Below are 23,038 nucleotides of genomic sequence, written 5' to 3' on the forward strand. Positions count from 1 at the left end.
CCAACTACCTCTCACGTGTGTGTGTATGGAGGAGGCAATCAGAGGTGATGGAACGTTTAGGAAGAGAAGAGGCCTTCGTTCTTGCTTCAATTACACCTAGTATGTACGAATTAGGGTTTTAGTTTTTTTTTTTTAGTCATGATTAATTTTAATTTCACTGTTTATGTTTTACAATTAGGTTTTTAATTAATTTATTTATAGTTCTGATTTGTATTTGCTAATTTGGAGAGTGTAGTTTGGTGATGGTTGATCTCATATTTTGTTTATGTAGCATTATTTAGGGTCAATTGACCAAATTGGAAAAAAAAAAAAATAAATAAAAATTCTTTATGACAGATTGGTAAAAAATTTAGCATTGGAGGTGGCACTATGTCTTGGTCAGATTATTTGGGTTGGATCGCATTCAGATGATGAATTATTTGGGTTGTATAATGATTTTTGGAAGTAATTGAATCGAAATGGATTTTTGTACATTACTGTAGTAGTAAATTTCAATTATGGGATGAGTAAGATCTATGTTGTACTCTGTGATATTGACAATTTCACCAAGTGTAACGTATCGTATAACCACGATGAAGAATGTTACGAGTACTATTTTGTTGATGTGTTGTTGCAGAGTAAGGACAAGAATTGAAGATATATTCACTCCCATTTTATTTTTTTTCGTGGGATATTTGTATCAGTAGTTGACTCACTTCTTTTTACTATCACCAATCCAAGTGATGTAGTGCAAAATTTACTATATGCTCAATTATACCTCTACCAAGGTCTTCTTTTAGACATTTGGTCATATAAAAGCCTGTACAATCTAGTAATGAGGAAAGCTACCAGGCCAATATAAGGTTCGATACACAAATTTGCCTCAACTCAGATGAAGTCATTAGGCATACTTCTGCTCTATCACTGTTTTTGCCCCTGTAGATTTAATGTCTTGGAAGTAGTGGATGTTTTTTGAATGCATATCTTATACTACCTCCGTTTCAGATTATTTACAACGATTAAATATTTTTCCTCCCTACTTTATGTCAAATCGTTGCAAATAATATGAAACGGATGTAGTATAATTAGACATTGAAGTGGAGTTATGAATTTTGGTCACTTACGGAGTATTTGTTTATCACTAGGATATTTTTAGTAAAAAGAGATTATACCGGAGACAACAAGCACAAAAATCCATAACTGACAGACCCAAGATTCTTCACTGATCCCAATACCTGACAGACAGTAATTATTTAAAAACGGCCGGAAAAGGAAAGTGGAGCAAGTATTTAAAAACGGAGGGAGTATTATTTAGCTACGGTATATGTTAGCGTATTGTTCGGTTTTTTCCACATTTACCAGTTTTAGTGTAAACAACCAAGTTAGCTATTTTAATGTTTAAAGAGCTATATAGTACAATTCTACATGAACAAGTGATGAGAATTAATCCCAATATCTCTTGGATTATTTCTCACTCTTACAACCAAGCTAGCTTCATGTAGGGAAAATTTGCATATTTTCAATAGTTTTTGAAAAAAAAAATTAATAAATAAATAAAATAAAAACTTAAAAAGTGATATTTGCATGAAATAAAACATGATGTGGAAGTGTAGCTTGAGTTCAATCCTTTCTCAAGTCATATCGGCCTACACTCATTAACTTACTTCCCATTTTCTCATTTTCACCCAAATTCCAATACGGACAAACCCTAACCTTAACTTAGGGCCTGTTCTCATACGTTTATTTTCAGTTCAGTTTCAATTCAGCTCTAATAAGTTCAGTTCAGTTCAGTTCAGTTTATGTCTAATGATATTGCTAATGATATAAAGCCAAATTTCATTCTTTTAAGCTCTTATTACAACAACGACAATAATAATAATAATAATAATAATAATAATAATAATAATTAATAACATTTAATAATAATAATAATAATAATAATAATAATAATAATAATATTGATACAATTCATTGTTCAAATGGTTATATTTTTTTGATACACATTTTCATAATCGGTTAGTTCTTCGTCCTCTTCGAAAAGAAAATATTTTAATTATATAGTATATTTTTCTTAAATATTTTAATATGTATATTTGTATATACACATATGTATAATAATAAATAACAAAGATCACTAATCCGTAGTTAAAAATCACTAATTAATAAGTTCATTTTAGTTCAGTTCAACTCAGTTGAGTTCAGTTGAGTTCAGTTCAGCTAATATTGGTTAAGGTTTTGCATTGATATATGTGTCATGTTATTATGGGGCATTTACAAAAAATAGAGGGAGTAATTTTTTTTTTGTTAATAGAGATTGAGAGTCCTACTAAGGCCTTATTTAGTTCACCTTATTTTTATTTATTTCAGAAAAAATAAGTTCAGATCAGATTTTATGTGCAGTTTTTTATCAGTAAATATCTTTAATTTCATAATGAAAAAAATTGTGAAAATCACATATTAATAAAATACTCATTATTACAAATCTAACAAGACCGCACTTGATATATTTTTTTCGTATAGATTATCGTATATTTAAGATCAAAGTTTGGTCAAATCTGACATTCAGATCAGATCAGATTATACATAGCAGACCGGATCAGATCAGATCATATAAATTCAGATAAACAAAGGCGAACTAAACATGACCTAAATCAAGAGCTATAAGTGTTAATTCAACAATGATAAGAGCATCATTAGTGTTGGGGATACTTATATCCTTTCCCGGTTTCTCTCTCCTTTCCTACACTTGACACATCACTTTCTCTTTCCTCCACATCACTTCCCACTATTTCCATCCTTTTACTCATCCTTTCCCTTAAAAATTTCCAACATCAATGAGTATCCTTTTCCACTTTCTCTCTCCTACTTACATATACCCCACCATTTATTCCTTTTTCAAATTACATATATTTATTAATATACTTAATTATTATTATTGTTGAAAATGTTGTTAATAATAATTAATAATAGATCGTTCTATTAACCGACATATTAATTAAACGAGACGAATTCAAAAACATAAAATTTATTGATTAAAAACATGAAATACATTGATTAAACGACACGAATAAAAAAAACATGAATTACGTTGATAAAAATAGCAAAGAAAATAACAAACATAAGTTTAAAAATAACTGAAATGTTTAATTTTCATCGGACCTCATAGACTGTGCCCATAAATGCTCGATCAAGTCGTTCTTCAAAGCCATATGGACGTCTCTATCACGAATTTCCCCTCTCGAAGCTATCAATCTACCGAAATTATCTGGATCATACTGTCCGGGAGTTACGGTGAATGTTGTTGCATTCCTAGTTGAGGACGACCCCGTCATATTCTCAGACTGTTCATCGGCAAACTCGAGTGGATCCTTATAATTTAAATATGTATCACACTCGTCTTCAACAATCATGTTGTGGATAATGATGCAAGTCATCATAATTTTCCACAACAGATCTACACCCCATGCCAAAGCAGGCTTCCTGATTATTGCGAAACGAGCTTGTAACACACCAAAAGCACGCTCAACATCCTTTCTCGCACTCTCTTGACGTTCAGTAAATAACGTATCCTTAGTTGTTTGAGGGGCAGTAACCGCATCTATAAATGTCGACCACTTTGGATAAATCCCATCGGTGAGATAGTATCCTTTTGTGTAAGTGTTTCCATTAACTGTGAACAGAACTTGTGGAGCACGATTATTTATTATATCATCAAACACAGGAGAACTTTGTAGTACATTAATATCGTTGCACGACCCAGGAGTCCCAAAGAAGGCGTGCCAAATCCATAAATCCCTAGATGCAACCGCTTCCAAGATAACAGTGGTCGTTTTAGATCGGCCTTGATACATTCCTTTCCATCCAGCTGGACAATTTTTCCATACCCAATGCATGCAATCAATGCTTCCTAGCATGCCGGGGAAGTTTCTATCCTCCCCTTCTCTTAGAAGACGCTGGATATCTTCCATTGTTGGCTTGCGGAGGTACTCAGTTGCAAACTGAGCAATAACTCCATCGACAAATTGTGAAAGACATTCTCTAGCAGTACTTTCACCAAGCTTTAGATATTCATCTACTTGATCAGCTGAACAACCATAAGCTAACATACGTATAGCCGCGGTGCATTTTTGAAGGGGTGAAGCACCAAGACGCATGGTAGCATCGGGACGTTGTTGGAAATAGCGATTACTTGCACTTAATGTGTCCACAATGCGAAGGAACAGGGGTCTCCTCATACGAAACCTCCTTCGAAATACGGTATCATTGTATACCGGTTGATTACTAAAGTAATCTGCAACTAGATTGTTGTGAGCCGCTTCACAATTTCTAGGCACAGTTACCCTTCGTTTTCTCGGACGTTTTTGCTTTTCAGGTTGTAATGAATTAAGCACTGAATTTTGCATCGCAACTAAACGTTGACTCTCATTTATAAAATTCATGACCATGTGATCATAAATTTTATCAGTTATACTTGAGGAGGAAGAGCTTGAAGAACTTGAAGAGATTGAATCTAAGCTCATATTGTGTTTGGTGTTTTATTTTTGGTGTGTTTGTTTGTGACACTAGAAGATAGAAATCATGTACTTTAAATAGACAAAAATAGGATATTGTTGGTCAGAAGATAAGATTTTGTTAAAACATAATTGGTGCACATAAGATATGGATAAGATAAGGATTGTATGGTGAGAATTATGACCAATGCATGCAGAATTTTGTAAGGTCAGTTTTTTTACCAATGCATGCATGAGTCCTGTCAAAAGGTAAAAGAGACATCATAGTTTTAAAAACAAATTAAAATACACTAATATTAATTTAATACATAAACAACAATAACAACACTACATAAACATCAACATTACTAGTAGCACAAACAATTTTTAAAAAAAATAACTTGCGTACCTTACAATACTTAATTAAAATACAAACATTGCAAATACTAAAATGAAATTAAAGCGAAAACCTACTACTAAATTCGTCTCTCAGTTTGTTATACATTGCTAATTCCTTGTCATCAAGAACGGGCTTCTGCATTAACCTTTCTAACATTCTGAACTTCATGGCCTCCTCCTTCTGCCTTTTCTTTTCTTCTACCCGGGCCTTTTGTTCTTCATCTCGTTCTCTCATCTGATCAAGTAGTCGCTCTCCCAATTGACCCAATTTCTCTCCCATGTCATTAAAATTTGTATTTAAAGAGTCAAGATTTACACTTGACGAAGTACTTGATGCTTTACCTTTCATCTTTGTCTGTTTTATGCCAAGAGGTCTTTTAGCCCTTCCGCCAACCTCACACTGTGAATCGGGTTGGGATCTTTTACCGCTCCCCCCACTATCTGTAGATGCTTGACCACCCGGTAACATATCGGACTGAACTTTGGACAAGGAGGGATCCCATTTGGGGTATTTCCTCATAATTGCAAAACAATGCAAATAACAAAACATCTTATTGTTAGTTGCTTTGTAATCTATGTGAGCGAATCTCTCCAAATTTTGCTCAGATTCACCACTACCCTTAGTTCGAAAATGATAACCGTAGGCGTCAACCCATTTACTTACATGTAAATTTATGTGATCCCATCGATTTTGCAAAGATTTAACGTTTCTTACCTTAATCTCATTGAGATTTTCAGCTCTAGCCTTTTCGTACTGGTTGTGAATTTCTGCCCATAACCCGCTTCTCTTGGTCTTGGTTCCCCTCTCCACATCGCCTCCTGCATTTATATAGGCTGATACAAGAGCTTTGTCTTCGGCGATACTCCATGCTTGGTTTTTCCTTTGTGCAGATGTATTGAGTTGCACTTCTGGAACAATTTCGACTTCATCATTGTCAATCTCTTCAAGATGTTGTGCTCTCGCTAATTCTTCAACATGTTCACCACTTAACTCTATTGGAGTAGCATTGCTACTACAAACTCCACCTGGAGATTGATTCATATTTTGAGTTAAATGTTCTGATATAGGGAAAAAAGCGGTATTACCAAAAGCTTGTTGATAGGATTGGGAATTATGAGGAAAATTTGGTTGTATTGGTGGAATATTGAAATTTGTTGGTCTTGGTTGACTACTACACCATTGAAAAAATGCAGCTTGAATTTGAGGATTACTCAACAGATTAGGGTCAACAGGAGGATTAGATTGGTTAAATTGAAAGTTTGAATTGTTAGGAAAATTCGGGTTACCATCGTAATTAGAATTATTACGATCCATATTGAAGACTCTAAGAAATTGGAAGTGAAATGGAGAAAAATAAACTTGAAAAAAAGAAGATTAGAGTAATTTTGTGTTTAAGAGTATTGTACAAGTGAAACTGAAACTTTGTGAAAATATAGCAAATTTATACTCATTTTATAGGCAAAAAAATTTTATGACTGTTGGTGTTTTCAGATTTTTAAAATAAGTGATCGTTTACAAATTATAGCCGTTATACTTGTTTGGAGCAAAAAAAAATAAAGAAACAAGATGTTAACAAGTGTCAACAAGTTGAGCGTTGGATGATTTCCAATATAGCCGTTGTATGCTTTTGTTTGTGATTGTTGAATTAACATGGCACTTGTGCCGAGGCGAGATTTCCTTTTCAGAGAAAGGATACTACAATATCCTTTCCCTAACAGTTATCTTTCCCAAGTAATAGCATCCATCAGGATTGGGAAAGGACACCAAAAAGCCACAGAAAGGATTGTAAAAGGCCTTAATGCTGGAGCTCTAACGGATTAGACAGTTTGGAAAAGGGGAAAAGGTAAGGGAAAGATCAATTAAGCTTGCCAAATAAAATAAAGTATATTCCAAAAACAAAATATTGTGATGCCACGTGGAGTAAAAACACAGTTCTCTTGCTGCAAAAGAACTACACGTAGAAATGTTGTGATGCGTAAATCCAACTTTTCCATTATTTCTCTCTCTCGACTGTCGCTCCCTCATTCTCACTGCACGCACGTTGGTTTGCATTTGGGAAATAGGCAGTATTCTTCATCATCTTTTTACTCTACTAGTAAGTTCAATCTCACTCTCATTATCTTTCCTTTTGTGTTATAGTATAATTATGTCTCTTTATTAAATTTGTACAATGTCTTTTGATTTGAACTTCAATTTCTTTGCTCCTTGCATATGGAGCTAGTTTATCCAGCTTTGTAATAATCGCCATCCAAAAAAAAAGTTTTTTTTTTGAAAAAAAAAAACCCGTCGCCTGAGAGATTCGAACTCTCGCGGGGAAACCCCATGTACTTAGCAGGCACACGCCTTAACCACTCGGCCAAAGCGACTCATTTGCTCTCTTAATCTAATAATTCATTAATTTAATTATTTATTACATTCAATATAACTTCGTTTATTTTTTTTCTTTTTTTTTGGTAATGATTTTTATTTTATGAATACTTGTGTGATAATTATCAAAGTGAGTAGTATGGACTTGATAGTTGAGAGCCTTGAGGGTGTCAAGATAAATACAAGTGTATTTTTGTAAAAAAAAATAAAAATTATTTGTCGGTGCTATTCGGCGCATATACAACGTATTTAATTTGTTTTTTTGAAACACCCCTCAAAGGGAGAATTAATTAACTAAATCAAAAGAAGCTACAGAAATAACATGACTAGGAAAATCAGAAAACCACACTCTTTGACGAAGATCCCAAGGTTGGAGATGGGCCAAATCATGAGCTACCCTACTAAAAAAAAGCCAATTAACACTAGAAAACTTAGTACTCAAAGCAAGAATGTCATCAATAGCCAAATGGAAGGAGCTTGGACAGCAGCAAGACAATCGGACTCCACCTCAATGTCACTATATCCCGCACTATCAGCCAATTTGAGTGCCCACCAAACCGCCTTAGCCATTAAGTTGTTCCCCATCAGAATTGCGAACACTCCCACTCTCTGCTAGAAGCCCTGCATCAACATTAAGTTTCAGACGACCTTCTGCATCACGAGCTTCAGCACTTGTTCTTAAGGCATAATTTATCGCAGACTCGGGATCCACCCTTTCCTTAACAATAACAACAGAATTTCGAGCTCCCCAAATCGCCCAGCAAATAGTGAGCAAATTATCCCAATCTGCATCATCCAGCTCCTTAAAACAAGTATCCCACCAATCCAACAAAGAGCAACATCTTACCTGATCATACGGGCTCTTTGAGCTAAGGAGCAGTCCTTAATGGCGTGCAGCACTGACTCCACATCACCTCTGCACACCACACAGCATTCATCAAAGTCCTTCACTCGAGTGCTAATCCCCTTACGAGTATTCAATTATTTAGTTGTTATATGTTAACTAATTGAATTGGATGCTGTGAACTTCAGATATCCCATGTTATATGTTTCATGGATCAATTTGTTTCCCTTGACACGTGCCTTTGCACATTCAGGCTCTCTGATAAAATCTTGTTAGTCTTCGTTTCTCAGCCAATTCATGTCTAAACTACTAGTATTTGTTATGAAATGCATCACCAAATAGCAATGCCCTGCCGCATAACTATTACTTACAGAATATAATAATAGCTCACAGCAATACACGGGGCATCATGCCTCTCTACTAGGCTGTAGCTGACATTCTGCTCATTTAGAAGTAGTAGATAAAGACTGATGTTTGTATTTATTAACTAAATGATGTCCAGCATGACACTTAATTTGTTAAAAATAAATATTCAGTAGTAATGTGTATGACGTTTTGTCATTCTGTTCTGTTAACTTATTAGTCCTGTCATATACGATTATACACACAACAGGTCCAACATTCCTATTTAACAGAGAGTCCATAGCTACCTGTAAAAATAGTGGAAATGGAGCATGTATGAAGTATAAACAGTTCATGTCTCGACTATATGCCAAGGATTGCACCAGTACTTGTATGAAAAACTTCTACCAGTTCAATTGTGTTGTTCACAGCAAGGCAAGAGGCCGGGAAATTAGTAAAAAATCTTAAAAAAAAAATAAAAATGCATATCATTATGGCTGCTCTAAAATTTATATAGTTCATAAAGAAAGTTGCACGCAATAACTAACTAGTAGCTTGATTCTATCCTTGCTGATATTGCTATTTGGAGCTATAGGTTTGGTAGTCAGTTGTATACTTGTATTTACATTTTTTTCATCCTGTTTGCTTAATACATGGATTACATAATACAGTTGTTGGCTTGTTTGTTTTACTATGGCAATTACTTTTCTCCTGGTTGTGACTAATCCTACTGCTTCTGGTCCTTTTATTTGATTTTAGATTTTTTGATCTTTACAGCTTCTGAAAGCATCAGGAGCAAGTCTGCTAAACTTGGTTTGTCTTTCTAAAATCTTGAAACTTTCTCACCACCTTAGTTTCAATTCCTTATTTAACCCAGAGCTTTTTAACTTCCACCAAAAGAAAAAAAAAGAAAATACAGAATACATCATCAAAACAATGTCTGGTGTAGCCTTAGCTGTGGCTCCTGGGAGTGGACCAGATAAAGTTTCGATGCCATCCTCAAATCCCGAAACCAATCCCTTTCTATCAAATAATGAACAACAAACTGTCACCACTGGAATGATGGGTTCATTACGCGTCATAGAGCTCCAACTAGTAGCCTTCATTATGGTCTTCTCTATCAGTGGACTAGTCCCACTCCTCGACCTTATCTTCCCTGCCTTTGCCTCTGCATACATCATTGCCCTCTCACGCTTTGCCTTCCCTTCTTATAGCAATATCCGATCTCACTCAACGGAGATATTTCAGGGAAGTAGTCTTTTTCGGCTTTATGTAGTTTTGGGGACCATAATTGGGTTATTCTTACCCCTTGCATACGTCTTAGGTGGGTTTGCAAGGGGAGACGATCATGCGCTGAGGTCAGCTACACCTCATTTGTTCTTGCTCTCATTCCAAATACTCACTGAGAACATAATAAGCGGGCTTTCCTTGTTTTCCCCTCCAGTAAGAGCATTGGTTCCCTTGTTGTACACAGTTCGGAGGATCTTTGTTATACTAGATTGGATAAAGGATGTTTGGATTACTAAGACCTTGCAAGTCGATGCTCCTTCCAAGGTAACTTCTATGAGTTCTTTATAATGTATTCTTTCTTTATCTAACCCTATTTTCTATGTTGAATAATTACGTTCCTGATGAAGCCTATTTGTACTTTGTTTTACGTCCAAAACTAACAAATAGCTTGATCAGAGGGAGATGCCTTATAGTATCCAGGTTTACTAAACAATAAGAATGTGATAATTCAACAAACTTATACTGGTTGACCTAAGATGATTTATGTTCTATTAGATGAGTGCGTGCTTTAACTTTTGGGTATGACTGCTATATACTTCAATTCCTAGGCCACTTCTACTTGAAAAAATAATAAAAATGGTGATCTCTCATACATGAGTGATGACTCTATGTTCTCATGTGCGTATCTGCCTTGTATATCTATGAGAATGCAGCAAGAAAATGGCTTGGGTTGCCTCAATACAAAGATTGAAGACTTTTTATATTATACTGCTATACATTACTTGACATTCAGTTTATGTTTCAAGTTTCGGAGGCTAATATATATTGTTTTCTGCATTGTATGCTGCTTAGGATGTTGCGTGGTTTTGGTTTGGGAGGAGCTTAGCAGTTGCTAATCTAGTGTACTTCTCCATCAACCTCTTGTGCTTCTTGATCCCACGTTTCCTTCCGCGGGCATTTGAGAGGTACTTCAGTGAAAGAGACGAGATCCACATGAAGATAGGAGAGGATAAGCGCCGGACTGCTGCAAACACGCCTCAGCCTTCAGATAAGAAGTCTGACTGATTTTACAATCTGTCATGCATTTGTCTTAACTTTAATGTTGTGTATTCAACCTCCCTTTTCCCATTTCCCCTTGATAGATTGTGATTTGCAAAGGTCTTGTTGATCAGCGGAACAAGCAATCCTTGGAAAAATGTAACTTTGTTCAGTGTAAAATTAGGATAATTCTAATGAGCAAGTGTAGGATAAATAAGATCTGCTTCAAAAAACAGGACAGGGTTGTTTCAAATTAATTATTCAAGTTTCTGAATTGCTCCCTTGAATGTTCACTATAGTCCATTGTATGATCCATGTAATGTCGACATAGTTTCATGATGTAGTCCTATCATAAGTAGTACAAGTAATTACTAAGCTATACATATCCCGTTCACCTCAAACTAGATTTGACTTATTATCGTCAAAGGGAAAAAAAGCGAACTTTTGAGGAATCAAGTCTATAATTTCAAAATCAGAAGGTATGAGAGTGTGTAATATTATGCCGAGGTAAAGGATGAACATTTTGCCCTTTCTCTTGAGTTCCGTATCGATACCTTAATCTAAGCTAATTTTTCTTACATTAGAAAAATTCTAATTTTACACTAACATCAAATTTAGAATTAATAACACTCAAATCACTCATTAGCAAATTTAGCATCTTACCTATCGAATCCATTGATTTCATATTTGGAATAAATTTATGTCCAAATAAGGTCAACATAATTAGATAAGATCACAATTAGCACTGTACTATTCGCCACATAATTAATGTGGCTGAAGTCGGTAAGTAACTAATCTCTCAAAACGAATAATTATAATTATTAAAAAAAATAAAACATTAATTTGTTTGCTTGGTCGGCTGCACACTTATCCTATATTATTGTTTTGGTCGTTTTCTATTTACTTTTTCTGCGTAATATTCTATATTATTCTTGAGGATGAGAATTTATATTATGATGATTTAAGAGGTAAAATGGAAGAATTTTAAGAGGTTTTAGGGTACTTTACGCGTTTGCAAGTGTACTTTCAATAGAAAGGCCCCAATTGAGGGCGTAGAAGGGTTTAAACCAAGGCCACTTATTGCTTTCTGGACGGTTCTAATTTTTGCAAGCTGGCTTGTATTTTTGAAAATGCAATAGTTACAATGGACCACCTCAAATGGCATTGGTGATTTGGTGTTGGTTTTTTTTAAATAAATAAATATATATGAAGGAGAAAACTGATTTTAGGATGAATCGTTGGCAAATCAGAAAAATATCTCTTAAATGAGCTTGGTGAAATTCAATCTTTGTTATCAAAAGTCGAAAAATTACCTATATGTAGTATTTCTTTTAAAAGGCGTAGACGGAGTGCTTCAATTGTTCATTCCATCACCTTGTGTTTGTACTAGTATAAGGTAGCCATTAGGTTTGGTTAACAATATTAGAATTGTATTGTGTTGCTCTTATGATGTTTTGCTTTTGTTTGGTCAAGTTGGCCTTTTCTTTTTCTTCTTTTCTCTTTTTTTTTTCTTTTTTTTTCTTTTTTTTTTTTTGTCACATGCATTTTTCCTCATCTTGCAAAGAGGTTAAAGACTTAAAGGGGATGTTCATTTATGCAACTTGTAGCTAGCTATTGATTGAAGTAGATTAAGGCATATAAACACCTAAATAGAGCCACACCAACATTTTTCCATTTCGGATAAAGTAGTGACTAGTGAGCTAATTCAAATCAAACTTAGAACATAACTATATTATAATTATTATTTATTTTGGTGGAAAATATGTTGTTTTTTTTTTCCTAATGAAAATCACAACTGTACACATACTTCTGATAACTCAATATAAATTGATAGAGAAAACAATAGCTATGTTGCATATCTTATGAGATTTTAGTTTAATGGTTTTTATAAAAGTTTTTTTAAAAAAAAAAGAAAAAAAAATCATTTCTAAATATTTTAAAGTCAATTGAGCTTTTCACATGATTCAAACTGACTGCATAACAAATAAACAAATGTATCCAATTGTCTGCGATATATTTGTACTCACTTTAAATAAGTCATATTTACAATCTCAATTTGAATTCCTAATTTTTATCACCCTTCCTTATGAGATCGGTTTGAAGAAAAAGGGCATGTCAATTAATATTTTGATTTTGTAACGATTTGCATTAATGGTCAATAACCTTAAGGTTTGGGTATTCTATTTATAATTTAAATTGTAGTTAGATGTATACCAACTCAAACTCATAAATACAATGTGAGTTTGTTTTGCTTGTTAATATAATGGAGTAGAAATCTGTTTTGATTTTCATATTTGTCAACACATTTTCACTTATCTTTTGCAATATCGATCAAATTTATTTTGCTTTAAAGTTAATGCCACAATAATTTAATTTTCCATTTTAAGTTTTATTTATAAAAATACATGCAACCACAGTTTGAGGTGAGCGGGTATGTATAGCTTATTTTCCTCTGTTTTTTTTAGTTGACACATTTCTATTATCACGCTTGCCAACGCATGTTTTTAACGATTAATATCTCTATTTTTTTTTTGAAACAAATTAATTCATTAATAAAAAGTCATCCGCAATCTACAAATGAAATCTACATTAACAAATACATAAAATTGAATCAAATTAGGGTTTCCTTCATCAAAGCTACGGTCGTTGAAAAAATCTTGCACTGTGGTACATTTCTCGCACATATCGCTGGAATATACAGCCTTTTCGGGGAGACGGTCTAACGATTTGTTGTAGCCGTAAGGATGATTTTCATCTGATTTGCTTGAACGCATTTGAAAACTTGACAACCGTTGCGATCCCGAACAAATCTTTACCAAAGAACTGATAATAGGGCAAAAGATGATTACCTTTTTGATAAACCCTAACACACAAACAAACCCTAAAAATAAACAAACAACTAAACTAACAAAAACTAACGACTCCACCATAGGGAGACACTCCACCATAGGAAGACGGACGTATCTACACTTGTGTAGATTTATTGAAACCCAAATTGCAAAACTAAAGAAAATTTAGGGAAAAGAGCCGAAAATAGTCTAATTTCCAAAGAAATTAGACTATTTCCGGCCTAAACGGCCAAGATTTTGGAGAAACCTTAAAAGAGAGGAGGAGAGAAGAGGAGAGGAGAGGCGAGAGATTACTACTTACATTCTTGGTTGATCTTTGGATTTACAATAGTAATAGATTGATATCTCTAATTATCAACATTATAAAATTATAAAAAGTGGATATTAATAAAATATATACTAGATTAACCCCGTGCGATGCACGGTTTTAAAATAAGAATTGAATCATAGACTTTTAACTCGTATTGAAAGAAAATAACTTCCTCATTTTTCCTAACTAATTTCTAATTAAATATGAATATACAATTCCCGAAAGTGCATAATTTTCATATTTAATTAAGAAATTTCAATTAAATTATATTATTAACTATTGATATAATTCGTAAATAACTAAATAGCATAATGCGTAGAAAACCCAAAATTTAAAATTTAAAAATTCAAATGAAATATATTTTCAAAGCTATGTTAAATAGGGTAGCTTAAAAAGGAAAAAAAAAATACGACATCATCCTTGCATTTTGGAAGGAAAAAATTAAATAAAAAAGTGACACGTAAGCAATGATGACATCAGCGGTTGTTATATATATATATATATATATATATATATATATATATATATATATATATATATATATATATATATATATATGGAACGATTCAAATAAAACCCCACATGAATATGTTTTATCGTATCTATAAACCACAAAAGTGAGTCAAAGTGTGTTGTGTGAATAGTGTAAAAGTCAAACGGTGTCAACTAAAAAAACGGAGGAAGTATTTAAATAAATAATAAAAAATAAAAAAAAACCTTATGTTACATCTAAACAATACAAGTATTTTCTTTTACTCACCTTCTACAAAATATACTCGTATTCATTTTATTCAATTTATCCTATTAAAAAAAAAAAAAAATGTTACAAGAATGGCTGGAGTCCAAGTTCAACTCCGATTATACTCGTTTTACTCTTATATTATATAATCCAATGTTTAATATCTTGTTGTTCAAATCTTGAACCATCTAAATTGACCATATCTTTCAACCCTTACATAGTGCTTGTTTGACAATCGACTTTTTTTTAAGGGCTTTTGGCTTTTAGATGGGGCTAAACAACTAAAATAGTCCCTTCATTTCTTAGTAATTAGTCTAATTACAGCCTAGGTGTGCACAAAATTAGGAAATTATAGAATGGGGGCCAAAAGAAGGTTTTTTATGATTAGTGAGGGTATATTTACTCGTAATTATTAATAGGAGAGAGAAATAACAAAAAAAAAATAGTGTTAGTCAAGTTAGTAGAAGAGAAATAATAAAATAGTATTAGGTCCTTACCAAATAAAGAAGTGTTGCAGTTATTATGAAACAAACGTAAAAAGGAAGTGTTGTGATTATTACATAATAGATGGAGTATATGTTTGGTAATTTGACTTTTTTGTCAGCTAAAAAGCCAGCTATTCCACCAAAAGTAAAAAAAATAGCAAGACCAGCTATTTTGTGTCAGGTTGTTGGCTTTTTATATTAACAGTTACATTGCTATTCAAATAATCAATTTTACAAACTATTCTCTCTCATGGAAAACGCTCTCAACCAAAATTCCTCTTCTCAAGAACAGGATCTAAACAATCGTTCCACAAAAAAAAAACAAAACGCAAAATTACACATTTAATTTTCAATAAGGAGCAGGATTCTAAGCCTAATCCTAATCCTGGATCTGAGGATAATTCAAACATCCATCATTACCCTCCTTTGCCAAATTCAAAAAACCCTTCTGGAGGCTCGCTACAAAATTTCTTCAAAGAAATGGTTCTCTCGGATAATTTAATGGTAAAGTCTGCTGCTACCCTGCAGCCTCTGGAAGAGGATGAAGTCTCGGATGATGATGAACCCCCTGACCATGTTATTGATGATCCTAAATGCCCTGTGATTTTACTGTCCAAGGAGGAAAAGCGCAGGATGAGACAACCTTGGCAGCATACCCTCATAATCAAGATGTTTAACGGCAAGATAGAGTATATGTCTCTTATGAAACGCTTGAAACAGAAATGGGAATTATCTGGAGGTCTGGTTTTAACAGATATAGGCCATGACTATTTCATAGCAAGGTTCTCGAATCTTGGGGATTATAATCATGTGTTAACAAAAGGCCCTTGGATGTTAGATGATAATTATCTAACCATTAGAAAGTGGATGCCCAATTTCATTCCAGATGATGCTCCCCTACGCTTTCTCACTGCCTGGGTTAGAATTCCACACCTTTCAGTGGAATACTTTGACAAAGAATTTCTTTACAAGATTGGGGAAAAGATAGGCAAGGTGATTAGGATTGATAATAACACGGCCTTAGCACAGCGTGGCCAATTCACTCGACTAAGTGTGGAATTGGATTTATCTAAGCCTCTCTTATCAAAGTTCTGGTTGCGTGGTAGAACTTGGAGGATTCAATATGAAGGGCTTCGTATGATATGCTTTAACAGTGGCAAAATTGGGCACCAAGGTGAAGCTTGTCCTTTCCATAAAGCTGCGAACATGGATGAGGATGGGACTCAAAACAGTGACTCCCAAAATAAGCAAGAACCTACCCCAATCCCAACTCATGACAGAAGTGATTATGGAGACTGGACGTTGGTCAAGAACTATTATCTAATTCGGCTCAATCTTTGACTCCTAATAAGCCAAAATCAAAGGAGACAACTGGCAAGGAAAATTCAAATATTGTCTTCCAAGCAACTGATAACGCTACACCTATGACACACACTGTTGACCTTAACAAGCAATCACAAGCCACACATGTCTCAGCCACGCCTAACCTTGATGCTGCCCCTTCCGAAGCCAATCATGCTGAACATTCCCCCGGAGAAAATAATATGTGCCAGTCTTCCGATGGAGGACCCATACTTGGGAGTGGCAGACCCCCTGACTCACAAATTGGAGGTGGAGATAACTCATGGTCGGTGTCGAGGCAGATGACACCGGAACTAATGGTGACACTCAAGTTGCCATTTGAAATCAGACAAGCGCTGCGTTATTTTTCTATTGCATACCAATCCAATTTTCCCAACTCCCCGGGTCTTATGAATAGTTCACACAATCTCAATGTTGATTCCTATCCCATCACGTGCATGGTATGGAATGTTCAAGGTGCTGGAAGTCGTGAGTTTACTACTGTAATCAAAGAATTAATTCGTTTTCATAAACCGATTGTTCTTGCCCTCGTTGAAACTCATATGGGAGGTGATTGTGCACAACAAATTGCTGAAATTTTGGGGTACAATGGTCATACTTGTGTAGATGCCGCAGGCTTCAGTGGTGGAATCTGGGTTTATTTGGAAACCCGAACTGGTCACTATTGATCCAATTGAGAAAAGCAGCCGATATATAACAATGACAGTCACAAAAAAAGGGGAAGTGCCTTGGTACTTCTTGGCTATTATGCGAGTCCTGACCCATCTAAAAGACAAAAATTATGGCGTGACTTGGCCAATTTCGCTCGTATCAACAATAAATCTTGGTTACTTGCGGGTGATTTTAATGATACTCGCTATGATTGGGAGCGTAGTTCAAGTTGTGCTAGCACTTCCAGACGTAGCCGCCAGTTCAATCATTGGATTCAGGATAATCAACTCTTAGAGGTTGAATTTTCAGGACCTTCTCATACATGGGCTAGGGGAAATACTGTTGAGACTTGGCAAAGTGCTAGATTAGACAGAGCACTCTGTACAATGGGGTATTCAATTTGACAAAGCTCGAGTAAAGCATCTTCCAGCCCTTCACTCGGACCATTGTCCACTTCTTATTTCTCCTAATGGTTTTGCACCTCTGGCCTCGATGGACCGCCCCTTTTGATTCCAAGCAGCATGGATTACTCATGAGAAATTCTCTGACTTTCTCTCTGAAAAGTGGGATACCTCGGCTCCATTAGTTCCCTTACTTCATTCCCTCTCAAATGATCTTCAAGAATGGAACCAGAATGTTTTTCATAATATTTTTCAAGAAAAAAGAACCTTAATGGCTCGAATTGAAGGTGTTCAATTGAAACTCTCTCATGAGATGAACTCGGGGCTGCTGAAATTAGAGGCCAAATTGCGCAGGGATCTTGATTCGGTTTTACATCAGGAAGAACTCCTATGGTACCAGAAAGAACGGGTGAATTGGCTGCAATATGGAGACCAAAATACCTCCTTTTTTCATCTCAGCACTGTGGTCAGAAGGTGGAGAAATAGATTTGTGGCTATCAAGAGTGATGATGATCTGTGGATATATGACAAGGATGAGGTAAAAAATTTAGTAGTCAACTATTTTGCTAAATTATTTACTGATGAAGGAGATGAAGGGGAGTATAATATTCCTTCGGGTGTTTGTACTGAGATTTTGAATGAAGACCGGATGAAATTGAGTATACCGTATACAAAAAGTGACATTGAATATGTGGTCAAGAATATGGGGTCACTCAAAGCTCCGGGTCCGGATGGTTTTCAAGCCCTATTTTATCAGAAAAATTGGGACTTGGTAGCTCCAAATGTGACTGAATTGGCTTTAGCAGCTCTAGTAGGGAAGGGGTTGCCTCACACTCTAAATGAAACCTTTTTAGTTCTACTGCCAAAAACTGACAATCCGGAATTACCCTCTCAGTTTCGCCCTATTGGGCTATGCAATGTCACCTATAAGATCATCACTAAACCCATTGTGAACCGCATCAAATTAATTCTACCAAAAATTATTGCACAATCACAATTGAGCTTTGTTCCCGGAAGGCAAATCACAGAGAACATTGTTATAGTGCAAGAGGTCATTCACACCATGAAAAGGAAACAAGGAGGCAAGAGCTATATGACGATCAAAATTGATTTTGAAAAGGCATATTATTGGCTTAAGTGGGCTTTTATTCGAGACACACTTGTAGAAATGAACCTCCCCTTGATCATGATTGAGGTGATTATGGAATGTGTAACATCCCCTTCAATGAGAGTTCTTTGGAACGGAGAGAAAACCGAATCTTTCTTTCCTTCTAGAGGCATCCGTCAAGGCGATCCACTTTCTCACTATCTCTTTGTACTCTGTATGGAAAGGCTTAATCAAGTAATAGAGGCTGCTATAGTTGCGGGGCATTGGAAACCGATTTATGCTAGTAGAGGGGGCCCAATGCTTTCAAACTTATTTTTTACAGATGATCTCATACTTTTCGCCGAAGCTTCTCTTGATCATGCTAATGTGATCACTGACTGTCTCAAGAGGTTTTGCACGGCTTCTAGTCAGAAGGTAAGCCTGCAAAAATCTAGAGTGTATTTTTCTCGAAACATCTACCAGGTTGAGCAAGCTGCAATTTCAGATGTCTTGGGAATGGAAGTTACTAATGATTTGGGTTTATACTTGGGCATGCCAACCTTAACTAGTTGGGTAACAAGGGAAACTTATGCTCATCTTTGTGAAAAGGTGGATAGAAGACTAATTGGTTGGAAGTCTAAGTATCTCTCATTGGCTGGCCGTATTACCCTAGCAAAGTCTACACTCACAACACTTGCTAACTACTCAATGCAAACAGCTAAGTTACCTCGTACAGTTTGTGATGAGGTTGATAAGAAAGCTCGACAATTTGTGTGGGGTGGGAATGAGGAAAAGAGTAAGATACACCTTCTATCATGGGAGACTCTACAACTCCCTAGAAATAAAGGTGGTATTGGATTACGTTCTGCTAGGCAATCGAACTCGGCTTTCTTAACAAAGCTAGCTTGGAGAGTTATCAAGGAACCTACAGCCCTTTGGTCTAGAGTTCTCCGCTCTAAGTGTTGCAAAGGACGATGCGATATTGACATGTTTTTACCTACCAACAACATGCCAAATGTCTAGCGAGGAATCGCAGAAAATGCTTGTTGGTTGAAGAAAAGATCGAGTGTTGCTGTTGGTAATGGCCGTACCACTTTTTTTTGGGATCATTGTCGGGCAACTTCTACTCCGTTGCCCGATGCTTGCACAGCCAATATCCCAGCCTCCTTGGAGAAATCTACGGTTGCAGAGATGTGGGACAGTGGAGAGGGGCAAAAAATGGAGGTTTCTCTGTGAAGTATGCTCTTCAATTAATGCAAGATCATGAGCATATTCCCATAAACCTGAAGTGGAACTTAGCTTGGAAAGCACCAGTCCCTCACAGAATTCGTACCTTTCTTTGGTTATGTTTCCATGATCGAGTGCTTTGTAATGCTAACAAACTCAAGAGGCATCTAACAAAGGACCCTTCCTGCCATCGCTGCTCTCAACAAACTGATAAAACACTCTTGCACTTGCTAAGGGACTGCCCTGAAGCTATAAAGGTGTGGAAAAATGTGGGTGGTACAGCCTATTACCAATCCTTCTTTACTGGTGAGCTTAATACCTGGCTGGTGCGTAACTTAGAAGCTAATGGTTTGATTTTCTCTGGGAAATGGCCAACAACCTTTGCAACAACCCTTTGGTGGATATGGAGATGGAGGAACAATGATATGTTTGGAAGCTTGGAAGCAATCCCTGCAGACATTGGTACGTTTTTGCATACCAAAATTGAAGAAACCTGGAAAGTGTACTCTGGGGATCAGGACTTAATTCTGCCAGACTCTAATGTTCGGGGTTGAAGAAAGAAGTGCTTATCAAATGGATGGCACCACCAGTGAATTGGTTTGCTCTAAACACAGATGGAGCAGCAAAGGGAGCACCAGGCCTAGCAGGAGGAGGTGGAGTTATTAGGGACAACACTGGCAAATATGTGTGTGGGTTTGCAGCTAATTATGGGATTTGTACAGCCTTCAAAGCCGAGCTCTATGCTGCTGAGATGGGTCTTAGAATGGCATGTATTTTGGGCATCTCGAAGCTAGTTCTACAGATGGATAATCAAGCTTGTATTAGCTATAAAAAATCCCGAGCACATGAGAGGTGAATGTGTGCACATCCTTAACAATTGTCGTAGCTTAATTAGTTTTCTTGGTTGTAATTTTAATATTGTGTTTTGTTTTAGAGAGGGTAATAGGGTGGCTGATGGCCTAGCTAATTTGGGTGTTCATCTTGAGGAAGGGATGGTTTATTTCGATACGCCTCCGATCGAAATAAACGCTCTTCTAAGGGAGGATATCTTAGGAGTGGCTATGCCACGTTTTATTATGTAATCTCTTTTGGTTTTTGAATAAATGGCCCTGGCCCTCATTTGCACCAAAAAAAAAAAAAAAACAATCAATTTTACAAAATAAAAATATATGTATTTAAGAGTCAACCGTCAAACAATCAACATAAAAAGCCAATATAGATAGCTAATCAAACCACTTGAGAGAAACCGCCATCGGCCAACAACCCCATAATAATTTGATATACTCAATGTTATTAATATTACGAGTTGGACACATTGGGATTTAATTTCAATCACATGTCACATACATCAAAACGGAACGTGGTAAGATGAAAAGAAAAAAAAAAAAAACGAAGGGTATAAAAGACTTATGAATATTTTTTTTTTAAAAACCCTGATGTTACCATATCATATACAAATGTGATGTAATTATTAAATTAGTTTTTGTGTTGTAAGTTATAAATATCATAATATATACAAAAGAAACTTTAAAATTTTTTGGGTTTTGCAATTTCTAAAAAAATTGTGATTAAACCGCAAACCACACCTATTTATATTTTGTGGTGCAGTTTGAGTTGTTATAAAGTGAGGTTTGGTGTGGGAAATGTGGTTAGGTTTGATGGGCTCCAAACCATACTAAACCGAGTTGCAAATACCCCTAATTTTTAATTTTTTTTTGCTATATATATTTTTTATGGAGATATTCATGGTTTAAGACACGTCTCAAAGGTTGTCAAAGTCAAATTGAGCAAAAAAGACAAAGTAAGTTGCACCCTTTTCTTAAATATTCAAGCAAGCGTGACACGTCGCATACATCTAAATCCTATTGTAAATTACTCAAACCTATGTACACACTACAAACTTATCATTATTATCTTCACCTGACAACATGTTTTATCTTACCTTTTTTGTTTTCCTTGAAGTTAATGTCACAATATTTCCTTCCTTTTCAAACAATTTTGAAAAAAAAATATTAATATTTCATCCACTTTAGTTTTTTTAAAGACAAATTGTAAAAAAGAAACAAATATTACTAAATGGATCTTGCTAACGAGTGCCCCGGGGCGTTAGATAAGGAGTAATTATATTGGTTGAAATGGTATTAAGTTAGGAATGCATGACAAAATCACGCGTCGTTCGGTGTAATTAATGTTAATTTTACTCTAATATTTGCACTTTAATTCTCTTATCTAACGCCTCGGGGGCGCTCATTAGCTTTTGCTTTACTAAATTTATTACAAGAATGCATTCTTAGTTTACCTTGAATTGAATTTCTTCCATTGATCTCTTTATTTGCAACAATTTCACTTTTATGTTTACCAATGCATAACTTCAACCATTGATTAACTTAATTATTATTAAGGATAGAACAAAAAAAGTTAATATTATGAAAAAATATGTTGATATGTACTCCCTCTGTTTTTTTTTTCAAATGCATCACTTTGATTTTTGCACTATTCTCATACCACGGTTGACTTGATTTTTTCACCTCTATAAAATAAATAAATATTATTATATAATATATCATAGATTCGTCATAATGTCTAGTTTTATAATATAATTTTGTTATAATTTTTACTAATTAACAATTAAAGATATTAATGGTCAAAGTTGTGTCTCGGCAAATGTACCGGTCAAACTGATGCAAATAAAGAAAACAGAGAGAGTATCAAATAAAATATTAATAGAACTGTATTTTAATGCCTTGATGTTCAAATTTTGAATCATCTGGAATGACTCTACCATTAATTTTAAGTTTCATAAACATTAATGTATCCAATGTCGTTCTTATTTCATTATAAATTGAATTTATTATGAGTTGAACACTTGTGTTGAAATTTTAAGTTCATGTCCCATAACTCTTATTATAACTTACTCAAACCAATTTACACAATCCAATTTTTTCCTATTTTTTCTCTTTTAACGCCACGTTTTCTCTCACATTCTGCAGAAATAACTCAAATTCACTTTTCATAAATGTTAACGCCCACTGTATTTCTTCTAGCCACAATTTACAATTTACAAATCAACTAATACAAGTATTATTCTCCCTCATCACAAAAAATATTACACAAAATTAAATTGATTTTCTCTAAATTTTCTTCTTCTTCAAGGAAATCAAAACAAATTAGTAGTAGAACAATAGTTAGCACCCCTAAAAAAAGAAAAGAAACCCTACCCCCATCAAACTCCATCCC

General features: G+C 35.0%; 2 protein-coding genes and 1 non-coding gene across 3 annotated transcripts; 2 read left to right on the top strand and 1 right to left on the bottom strand.

Annotated features, from left to right (window-relative positions):
* Window positions 1–7,153: 7,153 nt before the first annotated feature.
* TRNAS-GCU (transfer RNA serine (anticodon GCU)) lies at window positions 7,154–7,235 on the bottom strand. The gene has a single exon. It is a non-coding gene; the product is annotated as a tRNA-Ser (tRNA).
* A 2,191-nt stretch (window positions 7,236–9,426) lies between these two features.
* On the top strand, window positions 9,427–10,961 carry LOC145581609 (uncharacterized). Its single transcript, XM_081638621.1, has 2 exons — window positions 9,427–9,976; window positions 10,505–10,961. The coding sequence occupies exons 1-2, from the start codon at window positions 9,482–9,484 to the stop codon at window positions 10,715–10,717; spliced, it is 708 nt and encodes a 235-aa protein (XP_081494747.1). The 5' UTR covers window positions 9,427–9,481; the 3' UTR covers window positions 10,718–10,961.
* Window positions 10,962–15,553: 4,592 nt separating this feature from the next.
* Window positions 15,554–16,414, top strand: LOC145583482 (uncharacterized). Its single transcript, XM_081640713.1, has one exon. It carries the CDS (start codon window positions 15,554–15,556, stop codon window positions 16,412–16,414), a length of 861 nt encoding a protein of 286 aa, XP_081496839.1.
* The last annotated feature ends 6,624 nt before the right edge of the window (window positions 16,415–23,038 follow it).

This window comes from Chenopodium album, chromosome 15, assembly GCF_948465745.1.
Source record: "Chenopodium album chromosome 15, dcCheAlbu1.1, whole genome shotgun sequence".
NCBI classification, from domain to species: Eukaryota; Viridiplantae; Streptophyta; class Magnoliopsida; order Caryophyllales; family Amaranthaceae; genus Chenopodium; species Chenopodium album.